At 29.6% G+C, this 17,446-nt stretch overlaps 2 protein-coding genes across 4 annotated transcripts; both read left to right on the forward strand.

Moving 5' to 3' along the window:
* The first annotated feature begins 1,212 nt into the window (after window positions 1-1,212).
* Window positions 1,213-1,906, forward strand: LOC110673336 (aquaporin TIP1-2-like). The gene is made up of 2 exons (XM_021836442.2): window positions 1,213-1,473; window positions 1,583-1,906. The coding sequence occupies exons 1-2, from the start codon at window positions 1,213-1,215 to the stop codon at window positions 1,904-1,906; spliced, it is 585 nt and encodes a 194-aa protein (XP_021692134.2).
* Window positions 1,907-3,867: 1,961 nt separating this feature from the next.
* LOC110673322 (uncharacterized) lies at window positions 3,868-9,207 on the forward strand. Of its 3 annotated transcripts, none has more exons than XM_058137203.1 (15): window positions 3,868-4,114; window positions 4,348-4,574; window positions 5,104-5,197; window positions 5,267-5,535; window positions 5,881-5,968; window positions 6,065-6,417; window positions 6,622-6,992; window positions 7,145-7,264; window positions 7,396-7,483; window positions 7,625-7,684; window positions 7,962-7,994; window positions 8,082-8,159; window positions 8,234-8,277; window positions 8,587-8,627; window positions 8,701-9,207. In XM_058137203.1, exons 1-15 carry the CDS (start codon window positions 4,012-4,014, stop codon window positions 8,778-8,780), a joined length of 2,049 nt encoding a protein of 682 aa, XP_057993186.1. In that variant the 5' UTR covers window positions 3,868-4,011; the 3' UTR covers window positions 8,781-9,207. The 3 variants fall into 3 exon arrangements, with proteins under 3 accessions (XP_057993186.1, XP_057993152.1, XP_057993211.1); XM_058137228.1 differs by having other exon boundaries at window positions 3,869-4,114; window positions 8,720-9,207; XM_058137169.1 differs by having other exon boundaries at window positions 8,587-9,207.
* The last annotated feature ends 8,239 nt before the right edge of the window (window positions 9,208-17,446 follow it).

Here is a 17,446-nt window from a genome sequence, read left to right on the forward strand (position 1 = left end):
AAATTAAAATTTTATACTTTAATATTTTTAATTCATAAAACTAATATATTTTTAAAAGTACAAAATTAACATATTTTAAGAAATAAAAATAAAAAAAAATTTCAAATAGCATGGGTCAAATGTTATACACATTATTATTTTTTTATCTATAAACAAAAACATATTTTACACATTAATTATATTAATAATATTAAATAAATTTAAATTAAAAATAAATATATCATAATAATGGCATTTTGGAGCCAAAATCACTGCTTCAAATATAGAGGTGGGAACAGTGTACAGTGCAAAGGAATGATTATGATTAGCATTTTAGTGTAAAAATGTTATTATTATTATTATTATTAGCGTATTTATCTGAACGCTACCGTTTAGTTTTTATATGATATTTTTATTAGCATTTTCTATAAGTTAACTTTCACCTCTTTCCTGTAATTTAGTTGATTCACGATATTTTTTTGGTAAATTCAATTGTATAGTACATTTGTATTGTAAAAAGCCCGACTTGGAATGCCCCTCTCATGGAGATGTCTTGTTTGTTATCTATTGATTTAGCATACTTTCAATTTCAAGATAGTTTCTTCTTTCACTTCTTTAATATATACATAGTAAAAATTAAATTACACTATTAAAATTGAGATTTTTAAATTTTTGCTTTTATTCACGTGTAATAAGAGATTGTTAAATGCATCTTCTCTTTAAAATATATAAATCACATCTCCTTAAAAATAAAAGTAATTAATTTTTTATATTTATGAGGGTATTATTTTTTAATTTTTTTAATATATTTAAAAATTAGTCCATTCTTAAAAACACGTTGTCAACCATTGGCATGGCAACTGGCTCTAATCATTGATATACACGTGTCAGTCACACAGTATTTTGGAGGTGAATGCGGCATGCTGAGCTGTATGCAAATGAGTCACCCGTGACTGGATATAGCCGGTGGTCTCAGACGCATTTATATAGAAATCTCATCTACCAAAAAAGCAGCTACTCGGCTACTCCTCGCTACTTACAACAGCATCCTCTCTCTTTCTCCCCAGTATACATTCTCAGCCGTTTGATCTTTTAGAGATTAATCAAAATGCCAATCAATCGGATAGCAGTCGGGCTGCCGGGACAGGATGTAACGCATCCCAGTGCACTTAAGGCGGCATTGGCAGAGTTCATTAGTACTTTGATAAAGTCTTCGCCGGAGAAGGTTCCGGTATGGCCTTTAGCGGACTTACGGACAATGCGTCCAACACACCTGCCGGCATTATCATGGCCTCATTGGCACATGCATTTGGCCTTTTTGTCGGGGTTTCTACCGCTTTCAACATCTCCGGCGGCCATGTCAACCCCGCCGTTACCTTTGGTGCCTTCCTTGGTGGCAGTATCTCTCTCATTTGTGGCATTCTTTATTGGATCGGTCAGCTCCTTGGCTCCACTGTGGCCTGCCTGGTACTTAAGTTCTCTACTCATGGCATGGTGAGTACTGGAATTTTAAGCTACTTAAGTGTTAAAAAACATGTTAATATAAGAAAAAACATGTTAATATAAGCTTAATCTATATTTGAACGTGAATATTGGTAACAAGTTCAGAAACATGGCAAATTTATGCAGACAGCATCGGCATTTTCTTTGTCTGTCAGGGGTGAATGTGTGGAATGCACTTGTATTCGAGATTGTACTGACGTTTGACTTAGTTTACACAGTATATGCAACAGCTCTTGATCCTAAAAAGGGTGAGGTGGGGATTATTGCACTTTTGGCAATTGGTTTCGTTGTTGGAGCTAACATTTTAGCTGGGGGAGCATTTGAAGGAGCATCCATGAATCCTGCAGTGTCTTTTGGACCTGCTTTGGTGAGCTGGGACTGGACCAACCATTGGGTTTACGGGATTTTTACCAAAAAGGAGTAATAAAAAAAAATTATATAAAAAAAATTGAGTTTGAAAGAAATTATAAAAAATGTGAATTATGTTGAGTTGAACGAAATAAACGTGGACGCTAATTATAATAGCATTTTTAAGGTCCGATACTATTATAAATAGCATTCTCATCAAAAATTTAAAAAAAAAACTAAACGTTTGAAAGAGCGTCTAGCTTTTTTTTAAATAATAAAAAATTAATTAAAAAAAATTTAAAGTTTTTAATTTTTTTTAAATTTTTAATTATTTTATTTTATATTTTAAATAAAATATAAATATTATTTTAATAAATAAAATTATAATATTTAATATTATATATTATAATATTTTTATTATAAATATTATTTTTTAATTTAAAATAAAATTAAAATTTAATAAAATAAAAAATTAAAATTAAAAAAATAAATAATTAAAAAGATTTAAAAAGCGTTTAATTTTTTTAATTATTTTATTTTATATTTTAAATAAATTAAAAATAGTATTTTAATAAAAATTATAATAATTAATATTATATATTATAATATTTTTATTTTTTTATTTTATATATAGTATTATATATTATAATTTATTTTATATATAATATTATATATTATAATTTATTTTATCATGGTGCTTCGCCTTTGCTGGAATAGATAGATAGCCGACTGGACAATGGCCTCCTTTGTTTTTCTCCCCACGGCCGCAGTATGCTTAGAATCTGCTTTTTGACTTGAATGCAATAAAACATGTTACTTTTCCTTTAGAATGCCAATCACAAAGTAGCACCAACATCCCTTTGTTAATCCAACCTCCCACTACTTTTTTTTGTGACACCAAAATAAATAAATAAATAAGATTAACTGTTGATTTAAGGAAAAACATGAGCAAATAATTATCTGTGATTAGATGTTGATTTTTTTGATTCCTATATGTGTAATATGTGTGTGGATTATATAAAAATAAAAATTTTATTAAAATTATTATGATTTAAATAATTATTTATAATTATTTATTTTTATCACTTACTTATATATGCGTGTTCTATTTATTGATAAAATTATTATTATTATTATCTTCTGAAGTAAAAATTTGTTAATATTAGTATTTAAGGCCATGTGTTTCATATACCCTAACATGATCATATTAATGGTTATAGATTTTTAATATTATCTATACCTTTTATAGTTTTTTTTTCAATAATTATAACTTAAAAAATAATAAAAATTTAAATTGTAAGTAAATTTTATATATTTTTATAAAAAAATTTAAAATTTATTTAGTCCCTAATTATAATAATATTTTTACTTATAACTCATGAATTTAAAATTTATATATGTAAATACAAACTCATATAGAAGTAAAATTAATAATAATTACATTAAATATTTATATTTAAATTTACATATTTTTTATATATATTTTAATTAATTTTATACATATTTTAATATAAATATATAATTTAATAATTATTAAATTTGCTCTCACGCTCAAAATTATATTTAGTAAAAAAAATACTAAATTTATGGAAGACGTAACGGCAAGTGATTCCATAAGGAGTCAATGCCTTAATTAAGAAGTAGACTTTTGGACTTCCAGATCATCCGTGTCAATGCCATAGCCAATAGAAATTTACAAGGTAATGATAGTGATTCAATATGCATATATTCACCTGCACTTCCATATTTCAACAACCAAATAAACAATCCCATAAATTCTAATGGTGGAAATTTATGTATACACCTGAGCGTGAGTGCACTTGATCATTTCCCCAGCTGGCGAGAGGTTTGAATGATTACTGTTTTGCTGCGCCCAGAGCCTTTTTTTTTTTAATTTATAATTTAAAAATTTAATAATGAAAGTTTTACTTTAAATTTTCTTTTATTATAAATCATTAAGTTTAGGATATTAATGAACTAGAAATGATTGCATAGAACCGACAGAAGAATAAAAATAATATATATATATTGCTTGACTTGTTAGCGTACTGGTCTTCTTGTACGCGCTTTAATGGAGGAAGCAATTACTATTTAAAATCTTACACTTATCAAAACCCAACTTATCAATTTCTTCTCTCGTGAAATCCAGGCTTACCCTTTTTTCTCGATTGTTGAATACTAATGGAGGCGACCAAGTATCTCTTCTCCACTGTCGTTTTGGGCGTTGGGATGCACTGTGAGGCCTGCGCTTCAGAAATTAAGGTTTATGCTCGAGGCCTCGAAGGTAATGTAGTTCTTTTCATGCACATAAATATATGTACGTAGATGGGCAGAGCTCGTTTAGTGACTAGGCAAATTGAACTCAAGTAAGATTCATAAAGCATATAGCTTCATCAGGCCATGTGTTTTGTTTTCTCCGTCGAATTTCCATTGTTTCTGGAGATCTTTTATTTTATTTATTTGTTTATTTATTTATCTTGGTTTTTTTTTTTTTTGGTCCAATTCTGTATGTATCAGGTGTAAAGAAAGTGAAGGTAGACATAGATTCGAACCAGTTGACAGTCTTAGGTGAGGTGGATCCTTTGCAGATTCAAGAAGAGCTTCGCCGCAAGTTCAAGAAGAAAGTCGACATGGTCTCCTCTTATCCCAAGAAAGGTGATAATGGCACCACCTCTGACAAGAACAAAGATGACAAGAAATCTAATGAGGAAAAGCCGGACATTGATAAGAAACAACCGAAAGAGGTACTCTTTTTAATTGCTTAATTTCATGTGTGGTGATAATGGCACCATTCATGATGAATCCCAGTATTAAACATGGAGCATTTTTCTAAAGAAATAGGTACCAAAATCTGCATCATTCCCAATTTTTATGGGTTGGTTTAATTAGATTCAAGTTGTTGGAGAGAAACATGAACAGGAGAAGCATTGTAATATTACCAGTTCACTTTACCAAAATAACATCCTGAATCGATCACTGTTGCAAACTGTTTCAGGTTGTTTGGAAAATTCTAAAAGTGCAAGAATTCAATTCAATTGAGTTCTGTTTGTCGAATTCTCTTGTTTGTAAAATGCATGATTGCTAGAATAGGTTCAGATAGCCTCTATCTGCATTTATTCTAAAAACATGATTGTTCCAATCAGGATGTTAGAGAATTTGTTGCCAATTTGAAGTTTCAAAGCTCAAGTTTTTAATGTTTTTGATTCATATCATGTGCTTTATTTGTTAATTATTAGTTATTTATGACTATAGTTTCGATTTTTAATGGGGCAGGCTTTGGAGACAACAATAGTAGTAGTTCTCAAGCTGGGACATTACTGCCAGGGATGTAGCTCGAAGATTCGAAATATAGTCTGGGACACAAATGGTAATTTTTTTTATCTTAACACCTTCATTTTGTTGATGGATGTGTGAATCTTAACAGCATTCATTAAAGGTGTGCAAGAGATGGTACCAGATGAAGAGAAGGAAATGATAACAGTCAAAGGGAACATGGATGCAAAGGTTTTGTTGGAGAATCTGAAGGAGAGATTGAATGGTCCTGTTGAGATCTTGTCGGTTAACAAAGAGAAATACAGCAATGGCAGTGATAAAGAAAGCGAGAATGGCAATGATGATAAAAAGAGGAAGAAAGAAAGTGCACAAGAGAATAGGAGTGATGATACTGAAATGGAAAGGAGCATAATGGAGTTGAAACCAGTAAAAGTACTCTCACAGTGACCTTTTTCCCTCAGGGATTCTGAATTTTGCATAGTCAATATGAAGTGATCTTTCTCCTTTTTTTTTTTCTACAAGTGATATTTGTTGCAGTTTTGCTTACCTGAATATGCGTTGTTTGTTATTTGCTTTCTACTTTTAGTGCTTCCAAATTACAATTCCTTAAAAAAAATTTAATGTTCTGAACTTTCAGAACTCGAAGCTTCATTTCATTCTACTTCCAATCTAGATAGCTTATTTCATTTATGTGAAATGTGGAAGTCATATTCTTTAACCCAAATGCGCTTTACGATTAATATATGTTTGTTTTTCTATAAATTTCTATTCCTTTAGGTTCCAGCAATAATGGCAGTTTTCAAGGTGCCTCTCCATTGTGATGGATGCATCAGGAGGATTCGCAAAATTATCAGTAGAATCAGAGGTAACACTGTCATTTTATTATTCGTTAATTGGCCTTTGAATTAATGCTTAAAAATAACCAAAACTCTTACTGGAAAAATGTCATTGATCATTACAGGAGTACAGAAGGTGACAATTAACAAGGAGGAGGAAACTGTAACTGTCAAGGCAACCACTGATGTGAATACATTAACTGAGACCATGAAGAAAAGATTGAAGAAACTTGTAGAGGAGAGGAAGATAGAGATACAAAAGGGGGCAGAAGTGGTAAAAGATACAAGCCTATGTTCATTTAAAACGCAAGATCATAAACAAGAAAGCATACCATCGGCACCTCTTCAATTTTCAGAGCAACAACCAGACATTATTCAAATAATTTCTGTTCAGGAGGACCAGGACCAAAGTTTGGTTATCTCAGCAGATGCTCATGCTAAAATTGATTCAGAAATTGGAGACAGCTCACCCACAATTGTAAGAACCTTATCAGTAAACACAATAATAAAGACACCATACTTCATGCCAAAGATCAAATCATATGGGCACCACTCAATGGCCTAAAAGTAACAGTACTACAAGGATATTGCAAAGCTTATACGATTGTGCTTAATCAATTATGAAAAGAAATTTATTGTCATAATTGTTTGAAATATCTTTGTTTCGACATCATTTGTACAGGAAACAGCAGAGTGGGCTTTTCTACTCACGAGCTTATTTCTAGAGGGTGTCTCAGCATTACTAGACCAACTGGGTTATCTCTTAGTGGGCATGGCCCTGTCATTTGTGGCTTTACTTCTTTCTACTATTGATCTGGTTAACTCAGCACGAAGAGAAGGACTTATCAAAATGGAAAGATTGAGCTGTTCCCTTTGCTTTCGTAGTGAACTTTTCACGGTTGTTCAATGTTTCGGATTTACAAGTGCAGTCTGGCAGTGTATTTACTCGACAATGCAGTATATATATGCTCTTCGAAATTTAGATAATCCCATTAAAATGACCCTTCTGCCTTTCATCTTTCTGTTATGTGTGCTCATTTCCAAGTTAGTGAGGTAAATTTTAATGACACCATTAAATGAAACAGCATTTTTTTCAGTTTAAATTAGTTGCTTTCTGCTCTTGTAATATCATCCCGCAATTGGAAATTGTTGGTGAATGGTGATTATTACTATTTGATTCATGTTCATGTGTTCTGAATGAGAAGGAAAATGGAGGAGATAAATTGTCAAGATATAGAAATGCCTAGAATTAAGCCCCAATCCGATCTTAATCACAGTGAAGATGCACTTGCGACTGCCATGGAATTTAAATCTGGGCATTTTGGGTAGGTCTCATTTTATTTTGAGAGCTTAGTTTTTACTTTCCTGAAAGTATATAATCTAGGTCTTTCGACTGACTTGTTTACTGATGGAAAATTCTGGTGTTTCTGTTATGTATTTTTCTTGTTGGATTTAGGTGCTCACATTATAGAAGGAGATGCAAAATTAGAGCACCTTGTTGCAATGAGGACTTTTATTGTGTGCATTGCCATAATGAAGCTAAGGTACAATAACTATAATCCTTTCGTCCCCCTCCTATTCCTTTCACCTTCTTGGGAGTTTGTTTTGTCTAATATATATATATATATATTTACATTCTTGGTGGAATGTTAATAATGTTTTTAAGGTGATATTTGTATTGTCAGAATTCAGGGGAAACTAGTCCTGATGATCAACACTATATTCCAAGCCATGAAGTGATAAAGGTTCGATCTTTCTTTTTCTGTATCTGCTAATCATTTTAAAAAAAAAATAAATCTGAATTTGAATGGGAGGTCTATCTAATGGCACAATTATGATGGGTTTAACAAGTAGTCCAATGAGATTATAATGGATAGTTCAAATTGGAATTTTAAGGGGCAGTTCGTAAGATTTTGATTTACTATCCATGGTAGGTCATACTGTTCCTTGATGGATGTATTGTCTCATTTTCTTAGTGTTTTTGCCCCTCTCTAATTCTGTCCTATTGTATTTGTCTTTCAGGTTATTTGCTCCCTTTGTGAAGAAGAACAAGATGTAAGTATATTCAACTTAAACTACAATCGGATGCAAGTCAAAGACGTTTGACAAATTAGTTAAAATTCTTGTGTTGTATTCAATCAGGTTAAGCAGAATTGTGTTAGTTGTGGAGTTTGCATGGGGAAGTACTTCTGTGCCAAGTGCATATTCTTTGACGATGATGTAATATTTGTGCTTTGCTTCTAAGTGATTATCATTCTGACTTGTCCAAATTTAATAAAGAATGCTGCTTTCAGGTTTTAAAGAATCAATACCATTGTGATGAATGTGGAATTTGCAGGTGAGACGCTAGAAATCTTTTCATCTTTCTCTCAGTTCATTTCCATTGTAATCTTATATGACTAAATCACATAATCATCATACTAATATCCTCTAATCATTCATGAAATAAATAAATTTCCCAAACTACTGAATTACCTCTTTATTTGTATTGTTAGTCACAAAGTTTTGTTGGTAAGTTGTGATATCTTTATCACCAAATCAAGAAATCCATTCATGGCCTTGTGATGGCTTTCTTCAGAATCTTTTAACTATTCCAATTAGTCAATCACTGAGAACTCGTTCATTTCCTTCATGATTGCTTTTACAGAGATGGAGGAAGGGAAAATTTCTTCCATTGTAAGAAATGTGGTAAGTGGTTGGAAAGTGAAAAACAGACATTTTCTTTCTGTCTCATGAATACTGTAAATCACTTTTCAAGAACTTTGTGATGTCGCCCACAGGATCTTGCTATCCAAAGTTAATGGAAGATGCACACCAGGCAACGCACCAAGATTGAGCTGATTTTTTGTTCAAGGTTTCTGGTGAGTGGTATTAGCAAATAGGTTGCTTGCTGTGTGCGGCTATGAATTGAACCATGGCAGAGATCTTCCAAAATAGGAGCAAATGACTCGACACAGCAAGGATTTTAGGAAAATGGAGTGGATATCTTTGTTGGGTTGGAATTCTTTCCAGAAATTTCTCTTTCAAAAGTGAGTCCTAGAATTCCTAGGATTATCTAGTTTCATTTTTGCAAGATATTACTATTAATTATAGTTGGTCTACATGGGTGGGATGTAAAAGCAAGCAATCAAGTAGCAGAGGGAAGCAACAAATTAAAAGCAAGTATATTTAAATTCTACCTTGTATGGCATGATTATTCTTAAATCTTTGCATATAAATGTGCTTCCACAATCTTTATACTCTTGATTATTAAATTATTTTTTAGTTATATACATTTTGTAATTATTTTTTTCAATTGGCTCTTATTATAATAAAAACTCCAAATCTTACAATTTTATAGACAATTATAATATTGTTAAATTAAAATTGATTAATTACGTTGGATTTTTTTTTTGTTTTTATATAATTCATATTAGTACAAATATATCTACCTATACAAAAACATTTATCTAATAATGACTTTTATTTGATGATCTGATATGAGATCAGTATATTACTATTTAATTAAAAAAATCTGTTTGATATAAATATTCTTTTATTCACTAACATTTTACTCGAGTGTATACTTTATAACACAAAAGATTATTGAGTTATAATCATATTCTTTTAAAAAATTTTAAAAATATAAATTAAATGATTTTTCTTCATAATTTATTATCATTAAAAATAATTACAATATTCTTTCTCTCCCTCTCGTGGATTGAGACATGGATGCCTACTTTCTCCTTACATCTTTGTCATCTGCATAGAACGTCTAGCTCAGAGAATTCGGATATCTACGACTTTGGGTAATGGGAAGGCCTTGTTGTCAGTAGAAGAAATCCTAAGCTTACCCATGTTTTTTGAGCGGACGACCTCATCTTTTTTGCGGAGGTGTCTCTTGTGGGCATCATTTAATCTATTCTTAAAGAATTCTGCGAGGCTTCGGGGGACACTGTCAATGCTGCCAAGTCTACTGCTTTCTTCTCCAGAAATGTTAATCAAAAGGCTAGAAACTGTATTTCTTCAAATCTGGATTTCAAGGAGGTTGAGAATTTGGGGCAATATCTCAGGGTTCATATTGTCCATGCTCGTCCAAGCAAACTTATGTGCCTCTAATTGAAAAAATTTGGATAAATTTTGACAACCGTCCTTGAACTTATCTAGTATAACATTATAGTCCTTTAACTAAAAAATGTAACATAAAACCCCTTCAACTTTTAAATTTTGCACAGTAAAATCCCTCTAACCTTTAATTGTCGGTTTTTCAGTTAGACGCTGACCTGAACAGTTCTAGCGTGGAGTTTAATCAATATTTTTCTTTTCTCTCTCAAGTTATATATAAATTGATTCATTTTTCTCATTGTAAACAGAATGATTTTTAAGGTATAAAGAGAATAATTTTACAATTCAAATAAGAGAAGAGAGAGAAATGTTGACTAAGAGCCATACGGGAGCTGTTTACATCAGTTTTCAATTGAAAAATCAGTAATTGAAAGTTAGAGAAATTTTACTGTGCAAAATTTAAAAGTTTAGAGGGTTTTATGTTACGTTTTAAAGTTTAAAAACTGTAATGTTACAATCATATGAGTTTAGAGATAATTATTGAAATTTATCCAAAAAATTTTGAGTAAGCTTCGCAGGTTGCAGGGGAAGCTCCTATCCCTAGCTGGTCGTATTCAGGGGCAGAGCTCACTTGAGTCAAGGGGGTACTGGGCCCTGAGTTTTTAAAAATTTTTAAGGGTATAATAGTAATTTTTTAAAATATTAATATTTTTTAATTATTACTATATAAATTTTATGGAGTACTAGGCCTCATCAAATTTTAATAAGTATTTTAAAATCTTTTAAGGGTATAATATAGTAGTAATTTCTCAAAAATTAATTATTGTCTTAATATTTTAAAAAATTTTAGAAGTATTACTAATTTTATAAAAAATAAAACTAAATTTTAACTGAATGATATTAATAAAAAAAATTTAAGACATCATTATTTCTTAGCTTATTCTTTGCCAGCAATTTTATTTTACCGTAATCACTAATTTATTTTCTTTAAAATTTAAATTATTGGTTAAATTATCAAATGAAATTATAGTACATTTATTTTGTCATTTTTTTTTCTCAATTTAAAATTTTAGTAATTTTCTTTTCATAATCTTATTGTTATTATTGAAATTTTTCTCTTACTATAATTTTCTTAGATTCAAATTAAAAAAAATTCTTTTATAAATTAAAGTCATATCATTTATTTTATTGAATTTATAATTTTAATTAAATTTATTTTTCGTGATTACTATAAAAAAAAATAAATTTGAGATAAATTAGATAAATTTTTTAATTTTAAGCCATTAATATATTATAAATACAATGATTCTTAACGTTAAGCATTTATTATTTTTTTTAATTAACGATAACTTTCATTTAATTTTTAATAAGTAGATTTTATTTTTAAAATTTTTTTTTATGAATTTATATTATTTTTACTAATTATATATTTTTTTAATTGGATTCCACTAAATGAATTTTTTTGGCTCCGTCGCTACTCTCCGTGAATGGCTGCTTCGACCTTATCTGCTGCATCTAATCGGGATTGAACTCCCCATGATGGTTATAACTGGAGAAAATACGGGCAAAAGCAAGTAATAGGAAGTGATTATCCGATAAGTTACTACAAATGCATGAATCCAAATTGTCCAGTGAAAAAGAAAGTTGAAAGATCATTTGATGGGCAGATTTCACTAATTGCCTACAGGGGTAGCCACAACCATCCAGTGACTAATCCTGAGCTTCGTATCCGAAGGCAACAAGGGCTAGAAATTGTAGCTGATGGCAATGGTCTAGTTCCGAGCATCCCAATGCGGAATAATGAAAGAAATGATGCTTCTGAAGGTAGACTTCAAGAACATTGAAAATATGATTTTTTTTTTAATTTGCTTCAGTTTTTAACTCAGGCTACTTTTTAATTTTAAGTAAATTTATTAATTTTAAAAATAATTAATAATATAAATTATTTAATTTTTAATAGAGAAGGATATATTAAAATTTTTTAATGTCATTTTTAATGGGTAAGATTTCTTATAAACTGTGTGTGGTAATTATTGCTGAATATATGAATCTGAATTTTTGTGAAATAATCTTTTGACATCTTAAAATTTTTTAATTTTTTAATTATTATAAAGTTAAATTTTTATTTTTAAATATTTTAAAATTAAATATTTTAAAATTAAATATTTTATAAAATTAAAAGCAATAAATTATGTAATAAGTATTTAAATGTTATGAGATATAAAATTTGTCCATAATTGTTTGAAAAATATAATTTTTTTTTAATTTTATAAATTAACCTAAATTCATAACATTATCAATTACAAGGATTATATGTATTTATAAATCCACATCTCACATTTCAAATTCAACATTAATATATAATTGTTCATTAGTTTTCTGGCTTTTCAGGTAGATTATATCTACTTCTTGTGGGCAGGAAACAGTAGAGTGGGCGTTATTAATCACAAGCTTACTTCTGGAAGGTTTGTCTGCAATTTTTGACCAATTGAGTTATCCATTAGTGGCCATGGTGATGGCATTTGTGGCTCTACTTGTTTCAACTATGGAGCTCATTGGAAAGGCCAGAAGTGAAAGGGTGAGGTGGGAATGGAGGAGCTGTTTGCCTTATTTTTATGCTCGAAATTCAACTGATAATTCCCCAAATGGTGATCTTTTTGGCAGCCTCGTCGAGTATTTTGGATTAGCAGGTGGTGCCTGGCAATGCCTTTACTCAACAATGCAATATATATATGCTGGAAGGAATTTAGATAATCCTATCAAAATGTGTCTTCTGCCTTTTATTTTTGTGTTTTCTGTGTTTATTTCCAAGTTAGTTAGGGGTAAATAGCTAAGCTTAGTTGTTTAGAATAACCAGGTAAATATATAAGAATTTAATTCAATAGATTATGTTTTTAGTCGATTCTCATTATTGGAACGAAAGAATTCAATTATTTTAACTTAAAATATTTTTAATTTAAAAGAAATAAAAATCACACATAATCCAAAGGAATTCAATATATGACAAACCTTCTCCAATTCCGAACAAAGCAATTGAAAAAACTCCATGGGAGTTTATGTATTATACATACAACAGTTGCTCTGTGTAATTATCCCAAAGGAAGCTATAATCAGGTAGGCTACTCTCAGAGATTCTGCCAATAACCCGACATGATTTTTTTTTTCTGCAATTCTGGAAATTTATGTGCTTGCAAATACACTCTAAACAATTAAAGGTTCATGTTCTTTTTCTCCACTAATCTTAATCTGTTTATAGTTTTGCATATTTCATAAAAATTAACAATTAGCCCTTACATAGAATTGATCATTAATAGTAATTTTCTAAAACGGTAACTGGTATTAAATGTGATCACACTATGAAATCTTGATCGTGATTGGTTTTGAAAATATTTCTAAACATTTTTCCTTGTCGTGGTACTTACTAACCGGAGTTATGTTTAATCTGACTTTCCATTATTATGGTAGATGACCCTATTTCATCCTGGAAAAGTAAGAAGTGCTGCTTCTTGCGGATGCCATTTCTAGTTTAGTTTAGGTCCTTGGAATAGCTTGAGCTAAAGTGGATGACGTTTGCTTATGGCTGCTGTGAAAATTCCTACGGATCACAAGGCAATAGAACCGTGCTATTGCAAAATGGTTCAAACATGAGGTCATAACATCCAATACAAGGAAACAGATAAATTTAAAAGAAAAAATAAATAAGGTATTCAGTATGTATAGCTTGGATCCAAGTAGGGTCTTGCCAGCTAAATTCTCAGTAATGGGGAAATAAAGCTTTTGAATTACTCTGTAATGCTCCTGATATATTGCTCCAAAATTGACCTCCTGACCTGATCATCATCAGTAACCGTTTCTGTGTTGTGGGTTACCTCAGAATCTTCCCGGTATAATGGCTGCAATATGCAGATTCTGGTAATTTGCTTTCTGGCAGATACTGTTTCATGGTGATCATCTCCATCTTGTTTTTTTTTTTTTTCCTTTTTTTTTTTAGTTTCTCCATTTCCTTCTTTAATTTCTCATTGTCTTGCTGAACTTGGTAAAGTTTTTCCTGTGTGGATGAAAAAATCAGGAACCAGAAAAAGAAAATCAGATAGCCATGGAACTATCAATATTTGATGCGTGCAAGTCTGTTGTAAAAAAATTTTTAATAGATCGTAATAATCATACACACAATGTGAATCATAAATATAAGATTTAACTATCACTCGAACAATAAATTATAATAATTTAGAAAACGTAGCTAATACTGAATTTGATTAAGTTATACTAATAATTGAGAGATCCTTTTATTTAATAAATTGATTTTTTGTTCTTAACCCATCTTGATTTACACACAAAAATTTTAGTGATTGATGATTTTTTTGAAATGATCCTAATATCTCAAATTTTATGAAAAAGAATATCTATATAATCTTATGCGTAGAGAGATGATCAATTTATATATATATATATATATATATATATATATATATATATATATATCCAAGATTTAATTCGATTTATTAAAATAAATATTAATTAATATCAGATCACATTAAAAGAATTGATTTTAACTCATTTAATTTTTTTAAGTCAGGAAGGAAGAAAGCTCAACTGCAAGTGATTTGGCAAGGCGAGTGCCACCTTTGGTTTAATTGAGAAACCTACCTCTTTATTCGTACTAGTTTCACAAACTACGGAATTACCTCTTCATGAAATAAATAAATAAATAAATTTCCCAAACTACTGAATTACCTCTTTATTCGTTTTATTAGTCACATCTGTATCAGCAGATCAAGAAATCCATTCATGGCCTTGTGATGGCTTTTTTCAGAATCTTTCAACTATTCCAATCAGTCAATTACTCAGAACTCATTCATTTCCTTCATGATTGCTTATACAGAAATGGAGAAAGGGAAAATTTCTTCCGTTTGTAAGAAATGTGGTAAGTGGTTGGAAAGTGAAAACCAGACATTTTTTTTCTGTCTCCTGAATAATGTAAATCACTTTTCAAGAAGTTTGTGATGTTGCCCCAGGATCCTGCTATCCAAAGTTAATGGAAGATGCACACCAGGCAACGCGCCAAGATTGAGCTGATTTGTTGTTCAAGGTTTCTGGTGACTGGTATTAGCAAAGAGGTTGCTTGCTGTGTGCGGCTATGAATTGAACCATGGCAGAGATCTTCCAAAAGAGGAGCAAATGACTCGACACAGCAAGGATTTTAGGAAAATGCTCGTATATCTTTGTTGGGTTGGGATTTTAATCCTTTTGTATAGTTTTGTTTTTTAATTTTTTTTATTCAAAACAATTAAAAGGTGAAAGATATTATGAAATTAAAATATACCTTTATTAACAAATTTTTTTTGGCAAAAAAAAAAAAACCTTATCAAAGAATTTTTATTTAAAAAACCATATTTCAAAGAAAATGTTTTTTCCATAAAAAATTTCAAAGAATAAAATTTTAAATAATATAAAATTTAGCTTTGTTTTAAATATGTATGTTGAATGGTAAAATTTATATAATTATAGAAATTTTCTCTTTTCGAAATTTTTTTAAAACAAATTTTTCCTTTGATAAAGTTCTTTTCATGAAAAAAAAAAAAAACATTTTTTCTTGAAGATAAATTTTTTGAAAAAAATAATTTCTTTGAAAGTGCATTTTATTTAAAGAATGTTGAATATTTTTTTATCGAAAGAAAGTTGAATTTTTTAAATGAAGATTTTTTTTTTTTTAAATTTCATTTGCTTTTGAACATTTAACTGAAAGGAGTGATGTGTTAATTAAAGTGTTAATTAATCTAACAAATTTTAAAACTAAAGAATTAAATTAATATTTTTTTCAAATTAATTATATAATAATTTATCCAAGAATAATTAATAAAAGACAAAATAAAATATAATATGAAATGCTTGTAAAATCTCCATTTACCTGTAAAGCTAATCACCGTAAACAAAGAAAAAGGTAATAATAAGTCTCTAAATTAATTATATATTAAGACACAATTTTTTTATTTAATTAAGTCTTTTAAATTTTTTTTTGAAATAAATTATATGTAAGAACAAAAAAATTGAATCTCACAAAATTATACAACCTTTTGAAAAGATGAGTCATTTTCTTTAAAATTAATTTATTTTTTTTATCAAGAAAATAATTTTTGTTAACCCATTTTTCTAAGTATCTACAAAACAAAAAAAATTTATAATTACGTGAGAATTTAATTAAATTCTTTCTGCAAATAATTTATTCTAAAGAAAGTCATTTTATTTATAAATATAAAAATTCACAAAAAAAATCAATTAAATTAAGATTTTATAAATTTTTAATTTTTAAAAATGCTATTAATTTTTAAAATTCAGAAATCAATTCTATAATAAACAAAATATTATTATAAAAAAAAATCCCTAATGACAAATGCCAGGGTGACGCACTGGGTGCACAATATTTTGTTGGAAAGGGATTTGCCAAGGAGAAGAACACTTCACTGTCACTGCAAGAAAAAAAGAGATTTGAAATTGAATATTCAATTTCAAATAAGTGAAAATTGGTTTCTAAATAGATTTATAAACTGATTTGAAATCAAAATATTCTGTTTTAAATCCGCATATTTCTAAATAAATTTAAAACAGAAAATAGCGTCGGTTTCAAATTCTGAAACCGTTTTCAAACCATAGTTCCATTTCAAAGTTAGAAACCACATAAAATCGGTTTCTAAATCCATTTCAATTTAAAAACTGATATTTTGGTTTCAATTTTTCTGAAACGGATTTCTATTTCCAATCGGTTTCTAAATTAAAAAAAAATAAAAACACTTTTTAAAATCGAAATGCATTCGGTTTTTAAATAGAAACAAAAATTTCGTTTCAAATCGGTTTCTAAATTCTAGAACCACTAAATTAGAAGTGGAAATTCCGTTTCTAATCCACTTCAAATTACTAGTAGAACATTTTTATTTTTTTATTTAATATATTATTTCCTGCATTGAAGCATATAATATAATATTAATTTTAAATGTTCAATATCATAATATTTACAATATCAGGCTATAAATATCAAATATCAGTCAATATTATATATAAATATGACAGTGAAGGGTTATGACAATAATGTACTGTATGTAAAAATAAAATATCATAATAACAAAAAAACGAGCTACTTGTCATCAACAAGATCATCACTCGTCACCACTATTGGTCTCTCTACCATCATCCTGATGAGTCGTATCTGGAGTTGGGGCTGTAAAGTGCGTACCTTGCATCATTTGCGTCATCATGTTTTGCATCATTTGTTGCATGCGCTCCTCCAGTGTCTGCTTACGTTGTCGATATCTCTCCTCCAGCATCAGCTCGCGTTGTCGGTCTCTCTCCTCCATTGCAGCCAAACTATCCTTGAGCGTTGCAACAGTCTGATGCAATTGTTGAATCTCTTTCTCCATTGCCTCTGACTGAGCGTGATAGGATGCAGTAGAAGATGATCCATGTGATGA

This window comes from Hevea brasiliensis, chromosome 1, assembly GCF_030052815.1.
Source record: "Hevea brasiliensis isolate MT/VB/25A 57/8 chromosome 1, ASM3005281v1, whole genome shotgun sequence".
NCBI classification, from domain to species: domain Eukaryota; kingdom Viridiplantae; phylum Streptophyta; class Magnoliopsida; order Malpighiales; family Euphorbiaceae; genus Hevea; species Hevea brasiliensis.

Bases quoted from the DNA above. Each gene is read 5' to 3' on its own strand.
- LOC110673336 (XM_021836442.2), top strand. From the start codon at position 1,213: ATGGCCTTTAGCGGACTTACGGACAATGCGTCCAACACACCTGCCGGC. The intron at 1,474-1,582 runs GTGAGTACTGGA...ATTGGTAACAAG, and splicing joins AGTTCTCTACTCATGGCATG to TTCAGAAACATGGCAAATTT.
- LOC110673322 (XM_058137169.1), top strand. From the start codon at position 4,012: ATGGAGGCGACCAAGTATCTCTTCTCCACTGTCGTTTTGGGCGTTGGG. The intron at 7,265-7,395 runs GTAGGTCTCATT...TGTTGGATTTAG, and splicing joins TTTAAATCTGGGCATTTTGG to GTGCTCACATTATAGAAGGA. The intron at 7,995-8,081 runs GTAAGTATATTC...GTATTCAATCAG, and splicing joins TTTGTGAAGAAGAACAAGAT to GTTAAGCAGAATTGTGTTAG.